We start from the raw sequence: 16304 nt of genomic DNA, 5'->3' as shown, positions 1-16304 counted from the left end.
GCTTGCCAAAGGATAAAGCGCAGGTCTAGAATTCCTACAGAAAAAGTTTCATAGAGTAGAGGAAGCTGGCATAGTTCAGGCAGCATTAGCATTATTTGGGATGCGCAGTATTTAAACATTGCCGCTTCAGTTTCCTAGGCTGCTTAAAGCAGATACCATAAAATGGGCTTAAACAATGAAGATTTATTAGCTTACAATTCAAGGCCAAGAAAATGCCCAAATCAAGGCACCTTGCTTTCTTCCCTCCTCTTCTGGGTTTCCTTGATTTCAGTTTCTTGCTTCTGTGGCTTTCTCTCCCTCTCTCTTTACTCATCCTGTTTATAATGGACCCCAGTAAGAGGAGTAAGACCCATGCTGACTGGGCTGGCCATCCCCTAACTGAAGCGGCCTCACCCCCAGGCCCTATGCGTTTACATCCACGGACAGGGATGAGATTCAAGAACGTTTTCCTGAGGCGCACACAGCTTCAGACCCCCACAGCTGCCCAATTAACAACACAACACCCACTGCCCACGCCTGTTTTTTTGGCTGCGAATGTTTATTTAGAAAGGTTTTAAGAACCGCACGGTGGCTGGGGCGGTGGCAGTTTTCTCAGGTAAAGATAGTGCTGATTGTCGCTATGGAAACCAAGATGCAGGCAACAAGAAGCAAAAGCAGACCAAGGCGGCAGTACTTGGATTGCTTCTCCTGTTTCTCTTCCTTTTTCAGTAAGGTGTCAAACCCTGGCGTGTACAACTCTCCCAACCAAAACTGTAGGTCATTAGGATTTTCCTGGAAGAAAATGAGATGGAGATCACAATCGATCACAATCGATCAGTGATTCAGTTTAGTTGAGAGAACAGAACAAGACGCTGTCAGAGGGAGGAACAGCCCACGCTATCCTGAGGAAGGCTGAAGGGCCAAGGCTGAAATAAAAGAGGATGGGGTTCCCCGCACAGTGTCAGCACACAGCCAACCCCTCAGGGGCCAGCCTGGACCCCTGCGGTTCCGGTCGGAAAGACGGCAGGACAACCCATCAGGGGGCACACACGGTTTATTAAATCATTCGCCCTCGGGGGGTGGGGTGGGGTCAGTAATACAACAGATCCTGGTGTGGTTTCAAAAAGTGAGTGCCTCTCACATCTCGTAAACAGTATATGCCAATCATGATAGTGAGTTGAAATTAGAATCCTTTGTTTTAGGTGAGCCTTTGGGGTTTGGTTTCATCTAGCTGCTAAGGATACACATATTTGGTGAAGTTTTCAGTAAATCCTGGAACTGGCTCCAGTTGTAGGGGCCATGACCAAAAGTCAAGAGTCCCTTCCAAGAATCTTTCCCTGCTGGTCTTCCTTGAAGACGGGTGCAGCAGGACAAACGTCAGGGCCTAGAAACTTTGGCACTGTTAGAACCCCTGAGAAAAGGACACAGTACACTCTTTCCACATTGGCTTCCATTGCCCAGGCTCGGTTTCTCTCACCCTCCTCTTTCCTTTCAGCCCTACACAGCTGTTGCCAACTCACCCTGATCGCTTGTGTCCAATAAATCACCTGCAAAGCCTTTTGTCCACACTTGAAAATTGTTGTTCTCTTATCTCCTGCTACACAGTTTTCAGTGGCTGTGCCTGGCATTTAATAGGCACGTAACAAATCTGCAGTCAGTGCTGACTCTCTGCCTTCATACATCTACTTTAGGCTTCACTATTTGTCACTTGAATTTCTGTGATTGCTTGGAGTGCACTTCCCGTCTGCCTGCCTCTTCAGTCTCAGGGGACTTAAAGTCAGGCTTAAAGTGGCACAGCAAGTTTCCATAGCCATAGAATTAGCTTAAGTGTAAGGGTCTCGAGGAGGGGAATGTGCAAGCACCAAGATGGATTTTGGTGATGGCAAGAGAATCACCCATTGCGCCATTACTAGTCTGATTATTCTTGCTTAAGAAAAGCTAAGAGGTTAAAGTAAAATAAAAGTTGGATGACCTGTGCTGAAGGCTAATTTAAAAATCCCCTTGTACCTCATTCATCCCTCATTTTGCTTGTGTCCTTGTCAGGGGCTTGTCTTTTCCTTGAAACTCTAATGCCTCTGTTTTCCAGTGAGATGGGACCATCTCTTACATTTGGCTTATGATTTCCCTTGGCAATTAAATATGGGGCCCTTTCCCCCTTCTCCGGCTTTATAAACCATCGGTAACTAGACTTTTGGTGCCAGATCACTGGGGACATTCACACAGAACCAAACTGTCTTTAGTATTTGAAAAATTGGAGTGGCCAAAGGCATCTAATATTTTTATAGCCCACAGGGATGTCATATTTCCAGAAAAGAAGTTAAGGGGGTTCTGTTTACTAATTATGAAATACGGATAGGGATGGTGATAAAAGAGTTCAATGAATGAAATATGGAGAAAGTTTCTAAGAAAAACAAAAGTCATGGCTTCCAGAAGCTCCCCACCAGGTCAGGGCTGAGGAATGTCATCCTGAGGTCAGTGGATGGGTCACAGACCACAGCAGCCACCGCTTGGAGGTGAGTGGGTAGATTTATTCATTTAGGGCTAGATTTATTTATTTGCTCAGTTAGATGAACTTTTAGAGGGCAGCCGGTAGGATTCCTCTCTATAGCTCCCTTGGCATTCATGTAAACAGCAAAGGGAAGAAAAGAGAACCTGGCCTACGGTCAAGAAACGTCTGTGTAATAAGTAATAAAGATTCTCTAATGGCAGAAGGTGACTTATTAGAGGCCCTGAAACTTAGATCTCTGATTTTTTGAATGCAGGATTACTGCTCCTGTGAAGGAGCATCTGGTATGAAAAGTTCTGTAGAGGACAGTTGGCTTTAAGGAGGAGATACAGTAAATATACTAAGATATTCATTAATAAACTTCAAGGATTTTGAACAGCAAGGTATTTCAAGGAGTACACATTTGAGATTTTAAGTGTACGTAGTTTTCTAGGGGCCTGTGGTGCTATCTCCTCCAATAGCAACAAACAATCCTTAGGAACTTAAGACTTGGGGGTTAGACCAAGTACACACTTGTAGGAAGGGTACTTGGGAAACGTCGGCCCTTTCCGTCCCCAGGGCAGACAGAAGCAAGCCAAGGCTACGCGGGGATCTAGACCAGTCAGGAGAGAGCGCCCCCCCTTCTGCTTTTCAGGTGGTGGGTGGACGCTGGGGGTGGGGAGTGGGGGAGGGAGGCTCCAGTTGGGTTTAAGCTGGGGGAATGAGTTCATTGCATACTTTTCCTCTGTTGAAATGTTTTTGTTTTGTTTTGTTACTGAGGCACAGAAAAAGGAACCAAAATGTAAATCTGCAGTCTTAAATCACTGAGTAGGCTTGAAATAAAATGGTCTTTGATGAGAGCTCCCTTTACAGTGCCTAAGACAGAACAATTCAATGCCTATTTTTGAATAAATGTTGAGTACAGAATCAATTCTTCATTATTTCTGAGCATCGATGGTCTCGAAACTGGGGAAAAACAGAAGTCATCTTGCAAATCAGCTTTGGTAACTTTTTACCATCCTTGAAAACCTTCCTTTCCCCCCTCTACAGGATACCAGATATCAGTAAATGCTGAAACTGTGAAACTCACAATAAATAAATAAACAAAAACACTGACTAGGAGGGACAAAGGAAAGCCAAGGGCCCAAATGACCTGACATCTGGAGAGTCCACGCCTGGTGAAGAGTGCCCAGTGCAAGCAGTGACTTGCCACCTCAACAACCTTTTTTTTCAGGGTTTACTGATCGCCCTCACTGATTCATGGAAGTGATTCTTAGCCTTGAGTACCTTCAGATGGCCAGAGAGGTGTGTGTGCTGCGAACGCTTGTCGTAGTCCTCAACAGTCCAGGAAGGATTATTTTTCCTCTCTTTCATAGCTTCCTCCAAACTTATGTCACCATAGAGTGGGTTATTCTTCAGAACTGATGACAGGGACGGTGGGGGGGTATCAGCAGCCATGGGACCCTTCACGCTGGACCCCTCAGCTGGTTGTGCAGCATTAGTCTTCTTTTCTCTCTGTTAGGAGGCACACAGAAAAGGCTTCTCTTACAATGGACCTTCTCATGGTAGAGAATGCAATAGGAGATAACAAGCCCTGAAAATGTGCTGACTCTGCCTGGAAATCCAACAGATCAGGACAAGAAATGAGGAAAGGATTCAAGAATCAGTTTTGACCTTGAGTGTTACCATTGTTTGAGATCTTTGTATGTGATCTTGTTTAGCTTTAATCATCACTAACTCAAATGCCCTTTTATAGCTGCATGGAAAGAGCACTGTCCTCTAATGCAAATAGAATTCTGAACAAAGCCAATTCTTTCCCAGCTTGCTCGAACTGAAATTTAATGACATTGTCTTTCTCCCTCTATGTACATTCTATGACTGGTAAATCTAATATTTAACATTACTGTATTCATCCAGTAAAGTCATGATTAAAAGACATTTTATAGGCATGCCCTGACTGTTATAGAAAATAACTGTGAAATTTCACAATTAGTCTCTTGGGGTTCTTATGTCAGACAGCTTTGAATACTGGACTAACTTAGCATTGCATTTCTGTATCTGTCTACAGACTAGCTAGAAGGCTTTAGTGCTTACTTTCAGATTTTTAAAACTCTTTAATTAAAGTATTATATACATATAGAAAATGATGCATCATAAATATATAGCTCAATGAATTTTTGCAAAATAAATAAAACCAATATTCAACTTAGACCAAGAAACAGGATATCGCCAGCAGCCCTTATGCCCCCTTCTGTCACCACCCCCCTTGCCCAAGGTTAATCAGTGTCCCCAATTCTAACAGCACAAGTTAGTGGGTATTTGTTTGCATTTTGCTCAAATGGAATGATCTGCATTTTCTGTATCTGGCTTGACCTTCACAATTATACTTTGCTTTTGCTTTTTCTTATGACAGCTGCCATGAAGGAAAAATAAAATAAAATTTGTTGATTGGTCAAATGTAAATTAACAAGTAACAAAAGCTTGTAAAAAAATGCTTCACTTATCATGGGGCATCAAGGGAGAGACATTCTACCTAGGTAGAATCTCAGAAAATCTAGGTTTAATTCTTAAAAGGGTGACACATTTCACGCATTTACATAAATAGTTTTGATAAATGTGTAACGCATAGTTCAGTGTTCCTAAACTAGAAGGTTTATAAAATTAATATTCTTCTAAGTCATATTTATCATCATCAGCACACTGAGTTCCTTGGCGTCTATCGGAATGCACAGGTCACATTAAATATATATTTATATAAGCTAAAGTTGCAAACCAGTGTTACACATTGTTTCCTTCTCACATAGCTGGTAGGCCAAAGAAAAAGGTCATCTAGAGATAAAAACGTTTTCAGTCTCTTTTGCCTTGGTGCCCCTCATTTAATCCACACTTTTTTTTCACACACTTAAAGAGTATGTGAAACACAGAGATCCTCTCTGACTTTAATAGATTGTTTATATGCTCAAGATCAATTTATATAACATTAAAGTTTTCAATTAAATAAAAAATATTCTTGACTTAGATTTGTCGGGAAGATGGATGGTCTCATAAGTTTTGTTTCTGAACTGAGCGAAAAACAGTTTCACATGAAATTTAGATGGTTTGAGCTTAGCATAATTCTGACTCATTTTTTTCTTCTTCAAGGCTAGACATATCATCATCTTTGAAGAAGGATGATTCTGTGACATTGACACACTGGCTTTGTCAGGTTCCTTGGCTGCTAGACTATTGACTGAGATTCTTAAATAAGAAAGTTCTACATATGAGGAAAACACACTTTCAGAAGTCAAGAAAGAGACAAACAAAAACACTGTTTTAGAATACATAAAAGAGAGAAAAAGTACAAATAGAAGGCAGCAGATAATCAGAGCTATATTCCAGCCCTTTTTTTCTATGCCATGTCCTTGAAACTCTTCCCCGTGGGACTTTACAGTGGTTTTGGATTATTTGTTGCTGACTCTCACTTTTCTCATTTAGAAAAGAAGAATTTACTTATTATTTATAATCCTAGTCCAAGAAAGTTTATAGTGACTGGTTGACTCGGAAGTGAGTTTCCTAGAACATTCATGCAACCCATATCAGATCTTGTACGAATGAGAGAGAAATTTTATTGTAAGTCACTAAGAATTTGAGGAACTTATTTCTACAATGTAATTTAGCTTATTCTGACTAAAAACACTATAATCTGTCAGACTAGACAGACAGACTTTGAGGTAAAAGACATTGTTAGATATAAGTGAATAAAGGTAAACATCATTGGTAAAATATAATACTTCTAAACTTATATGAGTTTGCTAAAACAGACTCAATTTATAAAGCCAAACTTTATAATAATAGCAAATGAGAAATTTATACATATAATAACAATGAGAAATTTATACATATAATCTTTACTAAGCAGGCAAAACTTTTCAAGGAAAAAGATTTAAAGAAGAAAATCAATGTTTGATTAAATGACATATACATTGTGCTGGTTTGAAACTGTTACATACCCTAGAAAAGCTATGTTCTTCTAATCCAGTCTTGTGGAGGCAGACCAATTGTGGGTGGGGCTTTTTGATTGGGTTGTTCCCATGGAGATGTGACCACACCCATTCAGTCTTAATCCTTTTATTGGAGCCCTCTCTGAAGAGCATCAACAGCAGAAAAAAATAGAGCACAGAGCCAACACAGAGAACAGAGATATAAAACCCAGACATGGATGTTTGGAGATGCTAAGCTAAGAGATGAAATCCAGAGTTTGCCCTCAAGAAGCTATGTGAGAACCCATGGACACTTAGAGAGAAAGTCACCTGAGTCAGACACCGAAAGCAACCAACTGGGAACAAGGACCAACCAATGCCAGCCACGCGCCTTCCCAGCTGACGGAGATGTTCCAGATGCTGGTGGTCTTTCTTCGGAGTCAAGGATGCCTTCATTTGGACACTTTTATAGCCTTAGAACTGTTGATTTGTAACCTTTGTAAAAGCCAATCCATTTCTGGTATAGCGCATTTCAACAGCATTAGCAAACCAGAACATACATACACATATCTGTATTAAAACGTTGAAAATGCAGCTTTTTCTTAACATATGCTGCACATTTACAAAAGTTGATAATGTGCTAGACTCTAAAACACATTTTAAAGTCTCAATATTATATGGATCGAATTTGACCAGAGATAATGTAGTTAGAAATCTATAAATCAATACCAAAAAGATAACTAAAAATACCACATATTGATAGAAATTTAGAAACACATTTCAAAGTAATAATCATGGAAATTAAAATTTTAGGACACCATGAAACTAAAAACGCTACATTATAAAATCATTAGCTGGAGCTGAAGTGATATTTTACAAGAATATTATAGGCATATATGCTCACGCTATAAAAGAAGAATGATGTACCTAATTCAATGAATTAAAAACAAAGGCACAGTGTAAATCTAATAAAGAAGTCAAAATGAAATGATAAATATAGAAGCAGACATCACTTTAGAAACAAAATGCAAATGAGCGGTTCCGGAGAAGATGGCGGCTTAGTAAGACGCGCGGGTCTTAGTTCCTCCTCCAGAACAGCAACTAAAGAAACAGAAACAATACGAAACAGCTCCCGGAGCCACGACAGAGACCAAAAAGACAGCGTACCCCATTCTGGAACGGCTGAACGGGCAGGGAGAATCCGCTGCGGTGAGATACCCGAGGGGCGTGTGCTTTCCCGGGCCGGGGCGGCTGGTGACTGGGGTCCCCTCCACGCACGTGGCTCCCCGGTCCGACTGGGAACATTGGATAGCGGGGCCCTCCTGCCATGCTTGGCGTCTCGGGCCAGCTGGGCAATTTGGACCGGTACTCCCCCAAGCCGCGGTGGCCAGCGACCCCCCCCTCCACACGCGGTTTCCCGGGCCGACTGCGAGATTCAGATTGGCAAGTTAAAGGAGCCACAGCATCTTTTACTGGTGGGACCCACAGACAGACGAGCGCCACGAGCGCCACCTACTGGGCAGGAAAAGAAAAACAGAGCCCAGAGATTTCACAGAAAAACCTTTCAACCAGCTGGGTCCCACACCCAGGGAAATCTGATCAAATGCCCAGACACCAGCAGAAAATAATGGATGACGCTCGGAAAATTGAAGATATGGCCCAGTCAAAGGAACAAACCAATAGTTCAAATGAGATACAGGAGCTGAGACAACTAATGCTGAATATACGAACAGAAATGGAAAATCTCTTCAAAAACCAAATCAATAAATTGAGGGAGGACATGAAGAAGACATGGGCTGAACAAAAAGAAGAAATAGAAAATCTGAAAAAACAAATCACAGAACTTATGGGAGTGAAGGACAAAGTAGAAAAGATGGAAAAAACAATGGATACCTTCAATGGTAGATTTAAAGAGACAGAAGCTACAATTAGTGAACTGGAGGATGGAACATCTGAATTCCAAAAAGAAACAGAAACTATAGGGAAAAGAATGGAAAAACTTGAGCAGGGGATCAGGGAATTGAATGACAATATGAAGCGCACAAATATACGTGTTGTGGGTGTCCCAGAAGGAGAAGAGAAGGGAAAAGGAGGAGAAAAACTAATGGAAGAAATTATCACTGAAAATTTCCCAACTCTTATGAAAGACCTAAAATTACAGATCCAAGAAGTGCAGCATACCCCAAAGAGATTAGACCCAAATAGGCGTTCTCCAAGACACTTACTAGTTAGAATGTCAGAGGTCAAAGAGAAAGAGAGGATCTTGAAAGCAGCAAGAGAAAAACAATCCGTCACATACAAGGGAAACCCAATAAGACTATGTGTAGATTTCTCAGCAGAAACCATGGAAGCTAGAAGACAGTGGGATGATATATTTAAAATACTAAAAGAGAAAAACTGCCAACCAAGACTCCTATATCCAGCAAAATTGTCCTTCAAAAATGAAGGAGAAATTAAAACATTTATAGACAAAAAGTCACTGAGAGAATTTGTTACCAAGAGACCAGCTCTGCAAGAAATACTAAAGGGAGCACTAGAGTCAGATACAAAAAGACAGAAGAGAGAGGTATGGAGTAAAGTGTAGAAAGAAGGAAAATCAGATATGATATATATAATACAAAAGCCAAAATGGTAGAGGAAAATATTATCCAAACAGTAATAACACTAAAAGTTAATGGACTGAATTCCCCAATCAAAAGACATAGACTGGCAGAATGGATTACGACCCAGCAATACCACTGCTAGGTATCTACTCAAAGGACTTAAGGGCAAAGACACAGACAGACATTTGCACACCAGTGTTTATAGCAGCATTGTTTACAGTTGCAAAGAGATGGAGACGGCCAAAGTGTCCGTCGACGGACGAGTGGCTAAGTGAACTGTGGTGTATACCTACGATGGAATATTGTGCAGCTTTAAGACAGACTAAACTCATGAAGCATTTAATAACATGGATGGGCCTAGAGAACATTATGCTGAGTGAGTCTAGCCAAAAACTAAAGGACAAATACTGTATGGTCCCACTGATGTGAACCGACATTTGAGAATCAACTTGGAATATATCATTGGTAACAGAGACCAGCAGGAGTTAGAAACAGGGTAAGATAATGGGTAATTGAAGCTGAAGGGATACAGACTGTGCAACAGGACTAGATACAAAAACTCAAAAATGGACAGCACAATAATACCTAATTGTAATGTAACTATGTTAAAACACTGAATGAAGCTGCACCTGAACTATAGTTTTTTTGTTTGTTTGTTTGTTTGTATCTTTTGTTTTTGTGTTTTTCTTTTTCCTTTTATATATATATTTTTTTATTATTATTATTTTAATTTTCTTCTCTATATTGACATTCTATATCTTTTTCTGCTGTTTTGCTAGTTCTTTTCCTAAATCGATGCAAATGTACTAGGAAATGATGATCATGCATCTATGTGATGATACTAAGAATTACTGAGTGCATATGTAGAATGGAATGATTTCTAAATGTTGTGTTAATTTCTTTTCTTTTTTTAATTAATAAAAAAATACAAAAAAATGCGAATGAGCGGATCAACAAATTTGAAAACTCTTTGAATTGATTATAAAAAAAATTGAAAACATCTCTGGCAATATTTCTCAGGAAATAAAAAAGAAAGACAAATCTACAGTGTTATAAATGTAAAGAGTACATGAAAAAGAGACACAACAGAAATTAAGATACGTAACAAGAGAATACTTAGAAATGCTTTAAAATCTTATATGCAATCAAGCCATTTCTCACATAACTTCCCAAACTTAAATAAGAAAAAAAGAAAATTCTTAGTAGACCTGTGATAATTAAACTAAGTGAATCAATAGCTTCATATCTACCCACACCCAAGTTTTTGCCATTAAATTCTATCAGATATTCTGGAAAGAGATCATTTCTATTTTAGTCAAGCTTTTCCAAAAAAGAAGGAACAAACACTCCCCCACCTCCACACACACACACATTTTTTAAGACGGTATAAAGTCCAGACATGGGCAGTAGAATACAGTGGAATCACAGGCTGTGATAGTCAAGTTCATGTGCCACCTTCACATCACCTTGATGGTGTCTAGTTGTTGGGTCACACAAGCAGCCACTTGATTATTACCATGAAGCTATTTCCTGGATCTGAACCATCAGTAAGTTGATTGCATCGATGACTGATTAAATCTACAGTTAACTAAGGAGTTGCCTTAGCAATGGGAGAAGTCTCATCCAATCAACTGAAGGTTTTGAAGGGAGAAGTGATGATTTCTGCAGTCTGAAGGAAGAATTTCCATCTCTACTTCAGCCAGCCAGCTTCTCCTGGGGAATTCATGGAAAACCTTTAGAGTTCTCAGCTTGTGACCTGCCCTAAGGAATTAGGAGTTGTCCATCCCCACAATAGCTTGAGACAATTCCTATAAAAAATCTTCCAATATTTGGAAAATGTATGTATATATTCTGTAAGTTCTGTTTCCCTGGAGAGCCCTGACAAAAAAAATAGGCCAATTTCTCTTATAAACATAAGTGCAAAAATCATAAAGCATTGCTACACAAAATCCTACCATATATACAAATTATACATACCAGGATCAAGACAGATTTAATAACAGGAAATAGGATGATTTAATGTTTAAAGATCTATTACTATAATTCACCACATTAATAGGAAAAAAACTATTTAAATTCTGCAGTAGACTCAGAAAAAATATTTTAATAATACTCAAACATAATCAAGGCAACCTCTCTCAACAAACTAGAAATAGCAGGGAATTTCCTTAAGCTAATCCAAAAAACCTGCCCCAAACTTCCAGTACACGGTTTACTTAATGGTGAAATATTAGAAGTGTTTATTTTACTTTCAGAATTAAGACAAGTATGCCAACAATCACCAAGTCCATATAATATTGCAGCAGAAACCCTAAGTAATGCAATAAAAATAGAAAAATAAATACATAAGCGGAATAAGAATTTTAAATAATGAAACCAAACTGTGGATGACATGATTATGCAAATGGAGAACACAGGAATATTTACAATTAAAATAAAATAAGATTTTAACACATTCTATGGATTTAAAATCAGTATTTAATAATCGATAGCACACTTGAAAAATATTCCATTATCAACATAGTTTGAAAGATTCTACTTTCAAGGGCAATAAATAATACATGCATTTAGATATAAACCTTATGAATTACATGCAAAACTTCTGCATGGAAAATGGCAAAACATAATTGAAAGGGCGAACTGAGTAAATGGAAAGACATATCGTGTTCATGGATGGGAAGAAGCGAGATTAGAAAGATACCCATTTTCCCACGGGTTGATGTCGATACAGTGTAATCCCTAGCGCATCGTAATGCAAACAAACATTTTGCTTGTATCTCCAGTGCGTACACACACTGTGGACAAACTTCCTGAGAATCAGCTCCCACTGACCATAATTCCAGTTTTCCAGATTGGTAGCGTAGTTATCTTTATAAAATGCACATTTGATGATGTGATTCTCTTGCATAAAATTCTTCACTGACCTCCTCAAAATATTCAGCATAAACACCAAACCCTCAGACAAAGCCCCCACAAGCCTCTCCTGGAACCCAAGGTACCTCCGCCTTCCCCTGCATGTGCCCAGAGCTCTGGAATGCCACACGTGGTCATGAAACATGCTGGGGGTCTTTCCTACATGCTTTAGTGCCAGAGGCATTGGGGTCTAGTCTGTGAGCTGTATGCTGGGACAATCGGAGTGTTGTTTCTGTCAGCATGCTGACCAAGCCCAATTCCCTGGTTCTACTGGTGATTTTGTGAGCCACACAAATGTGGGAGAAATCTGCCAAATCATGTTCTGATATTTGCAGTTAAAACCCAAACAATTTGTTGATACTCCTTAATATGCTTCCTAGATAATCATTTAAGTACCTGCAAAGTCCCATGACATCTTCACAAGCACAAGCTTAAAAATGGAGCATTAGTGTATAAGTGGGGCTCTTCTTTTCAAAATGGAAAGAGACATTCTTAGGAAGTCATGATGTGTTCAAGGGCAGATTGTTTAAAAGTGCAGTTGTAGAAAAAAACTGAGATAGAAAGAAGAGACATCAGAATTTAAGGGGCTAAGAGAGATATAAGGCTAGGAAATTAAAAGAATAAATTGCATTGCTTAGAAATGAAGGGAAGAGCAGCCTCTCACGTGTGGCTTTTTGTCTCAGATCACAGGTTTAATCTGGAATGCTCTCAGTTCTGAAAGAGATGTTATGGCAGCCAGGAAACAAGGTTGGTCTGAAAAATTTCTGGAATCTGACTACTATTCAGAAGAAGAACTAAGGCCCAAGACAATAACTGAAAAAACATTTTCTCATTTAAACTATAAAGCAATCAGCTTTTCCCTTTCATTATCCTGTTCTGTGATGGTTAACAGGAATATTCGGAATGCAATTCCAAACGTCTTCATCAGATACTTGTCCCAAATCATTTCAATAACCAGAAGAAACACTGGATTTGGAGAAAAATCTGTTCATTGAATTGAGATGAAAATTTTTTGTGAAGCTTCTTTATTATTTTTTTTTAGTGAAAAACTGTAAGAGTATAAATATAGTGGAGGCAAGAAATATTGTGCTCTTACCTTCTCCCTGAAAATGTGGAAGACCTCAGCATCTGCACAGAATGGAACTGACAGTGTCCTGGGGAAACTGATACGGCTGAGAACATGCATGCGTAGTTTTTTATATTCTACAGTGTTGCTTAGGCTCACTTAAAAATGGCTCAGAGAATTTCCTCTGAAAGTAGAATGTGAATCAAAAAAAAAAGATGAGGAGAGAAAAACGTTGATATGACGTGCACATTTAGGTATTAAACTTCATATTTGGGATCTAGTAGATCTCTCTTACAACTGCCGCTCTCCTACCAACCTGGAAGGCAACGTTTGCAGGCTAAGTCCTCTGTCATTCCACGAGGCAGTCTGAACCCTAAATACGATGCGCCGCTGGTTGATTTTGGACCCATTGATGTTTGTGTGGATTTCACTGAGTACAAATCCACTACTCGGTTCCTACACAGCTTGACGGGCACACTGAACATGTCCCTTTCCTGTCTTCCCCAAACACACACACACACCTCTGTCCACAGTGGAAACCAGAAAATGGAAGTGATATTATCTGCTGTTTTCCAATTCTAATGAAAGAATAACTTCAACACATTTTGGAATTTTAGTGCCTATTGACACTTACATAGAATATATTTCTTGAACTCTTGTAGGAAACCCTGCCTCTCAATTGCTTTATTACATATTATTTTATTTTCTCACTCGTTTTGAGAGGCACAGGTAGAATGAATATTATTCTAGTTATGTTAGTGGAAATACTGAGGCAGGGACTGATGAAGGGCCATATAATAGATGTCTCAAACTAGCATAAAGGTGGATTTGAACCTGAAAACTGAGTTTCTTACCTCTTTATGCTATGCTCTTCCCATTGATTTAATGACTTTCCTACAGAGTGAGGGTTTTAAATAAAGAATGATATCATAAATGCCACTGTATGCATCCCCCAAGAACTCTGTGGTCAGTGCCTTCTTCCAGGTGCCATTACGAAGACTTAGAACTTTCAGATGCCCACTTCTTTTAGGGTTATTTTTTTCAGTCCAGTGAATATATCATTCCCAGATCTTACAATCCACCCAAGGAGAGAATTATTTATTGATGTATTGCAATCTGAAATAATGAATATAATTGTTGCTTTTACCCACAGTTTGTGTTATACCTATGGGCTTGAACTTGTAATTGATTTATTCCCCTCATGCATTACTTCAGTAGTACAGTGGCCTTCAGGCAGTTATTTAACATTTCCTTTTATGGGCAAAGAATAATGAAATCAAGTTTCTTCGAAGTTCACAATTACCAATGACAGACGCATAGTCAAAGACATAACCAAACAGATTTCTACCTCCTTATTTTTCCTTGGATAACTATTCAAAACACCAAGGCCTGTCAAAAAATATGCCTTTTAGCAATTTGTATTGAATTCAGGTTTAGGAACAACATTCAATGGAACTTTGAACTGTTAAGTTCCACATGAAGGAAATAGGTCAAGTCTAGTACCAAACAAAAGCTGTTGGATCGATGTGTTCCAAAATTAAAAGAATTTTTGGACATGTTTTCTTAGACTAAACTTCACAGCATAGGAGGGCCAAGGTTTTCTGAACTGATCTTTGAGTCATTTTATTCCATGATACAAACAATAAAGAATAAAAAGGAAAAATTTCATTCCATTTAACTTAAAACTAAACAAAACACAACAACAACAACAAAACTGGTATGTATGGCAGGAAAGAAGGGTTCTGAGGATTATAAAAGGGAAATGCAAAATTCAAAAGTCCAGTGATCATAATAGGCTGCCTTACAATGGGAATAAATTAAAACCCTTATAGGTGGAGGAAACACTTACATAATCATTTGAGTGTACTTAATTTTGAATGATCTCATGATAAAGGCCCCAAAGAGCCCACAAACACACCACAAAGGAATCGCTTTACACCAGAATTCATGAGCAGCAACTGTTTCTTAAAAGAAAACAAATTTCTGTCCAGGGAATTTGAACTACTCCAAAGGATTTAATAACTTGCAGGGGTTTGTAGGTCAGTCACATCTGGTCTGAAATGAAATGCTTCTTCCTGTTTCTAAATTGACTAACCCATAACCCCATTAGCCCTCTCATCTTAAAACAAAGATTATTCCTGTTTCATTAGCTGTGCAACAGTCAGTGCCTTTATGTTTATTCCAGCATATGGAACTCATCAGTTTTATCCTTCTCTTCTTGTCAGTAAAAAGAGGGAAGAGGCAAAAGAAAAACACAAGAAAGAAAGTATGGATTGGGTTGGAGAGACTGATTGGCATAACTTGCCCACATGGACACTTGCGGGAAAGAAGAGTATCTTGAAAAAAAAAAATAGATAGCACCTATCCAGGGCAGAGAGTTTCCTGGATTTGCTTTCCCTAGAGATGGCAGTCATTAGGTTTCCATTGTTCTCTTGCCGAGTCTTCCCTGTATGAAATGAAAGGGAGCTTGTCTAAGCAAGGGAAAAGCAGTCTCTAGCTATTTCAGAGACTGTGCATTAGCCCACAATGTAAGTTCCTAATGCTTTATGATTAAATGACACCAAAAGATACAGGCAGTAGTTTTCATGCTTTTTTTTCTCTAAAGCCTTATTTGCAAATGAAATAATTGGTTTAAAAAATTCTGAAGGGAAGGAATAAAAAAGAGTTGTGCAAAATCTAACATGAGGACCGTCAAGAAGCTAGTGTTTGGAGGGGAATGGAGATGCGGGAGAACCCACACATTTTACAAAATGTTAGAGAAATCCTTCTTAGACGAAGGCGAGAGAAAGATGTTGTCTATGCTGGAAGAGCCAGCCCTGTTCACTGCACCCTTTCCTGTACCAGTAACGAGATGGCAGACAGTGGGAAGGAAACAAGCCTCTGTTCCCATAATTATGTGCCCCTAGATCTCACCTGGGAATAGACGAGGTTTTGCCAGTGTTGTGCAGCGGGGTGACGTCCACCAGGAAACCTCGCCACGCCTGCCTGAAGAAGGCTTGAGCTCCTCATGAGAGACTTCACATCAAGCTGCAGGAATTTGTCAGGATGGTTGTTATTTGGCAAAACGGAGAGATCCATGTCTCCCTACGTCTACAGTGGAAAATAAAAGGCAGGTGGAGCAGCTCCTGTCAGCTTTATTATTAATGAGCCTGAGGTTGCCCCAACTGGCACCTGATACCGAGTCTCCCTGGTGCACATCAGGTCCCGAGAAGCCGCTCTCCAAATGTCACAGCAGCGCACGGCAACGCCGCAGCACCTGCCCTTAGAGGGGGTACGTTCGAGGTACTCTAAACGGCACA

General features: G+C 39.5%; 1 protein-coding gene across 1 annotated transcript; it reads right to left on the bottom strand.

The window, feature by feature from the left end:
- Positions 1 to 573: 573 nt before the first annotated feature.
- Positions 574 to 16083, bottom strand: MINAR2 (membrane integral NOTCH2 associated receptor 2). The gene is made up of 3 exons (XM_077138032.1): positions 15919 to 16083; positions 3752 to 3979; positions 574 to 771 (listed from the first exon to the last, which is right to left on the bottom strand). Exons 1-3 carry the CDS (start codon positions 16081 to 16083, stop codon positions 592 to 594), a joined length of 573 nt encoding a protein of 190 aa, XP_076994147.1. The 3' UTR covers positions 574 to 591.
- Between the last annotated feature and the right edge of the window lie 221 nt (positions 16084 to 16304).

The sequence above is a fragment of the Tamandua tetradactyla genome, chromosome 20 (assembly GCF_023851605.1).
Source record: "Tamandua tetradactyla isolate mTamTet1 chromosome 20, mTamTet1.pri, whole genome shotgun sequence".
NCBI classification, from domain to species: Eukaryota; Metazoa; Chordata; class Mammalia; order Pilosa; family Myrmecophagidae; genus Tamandua; species Tamandua tetradactyla.
Note: the sequence above shows the minus strand (reverse complement) of the source record. Positions and strands in the feature narration are given on the sequence as shown.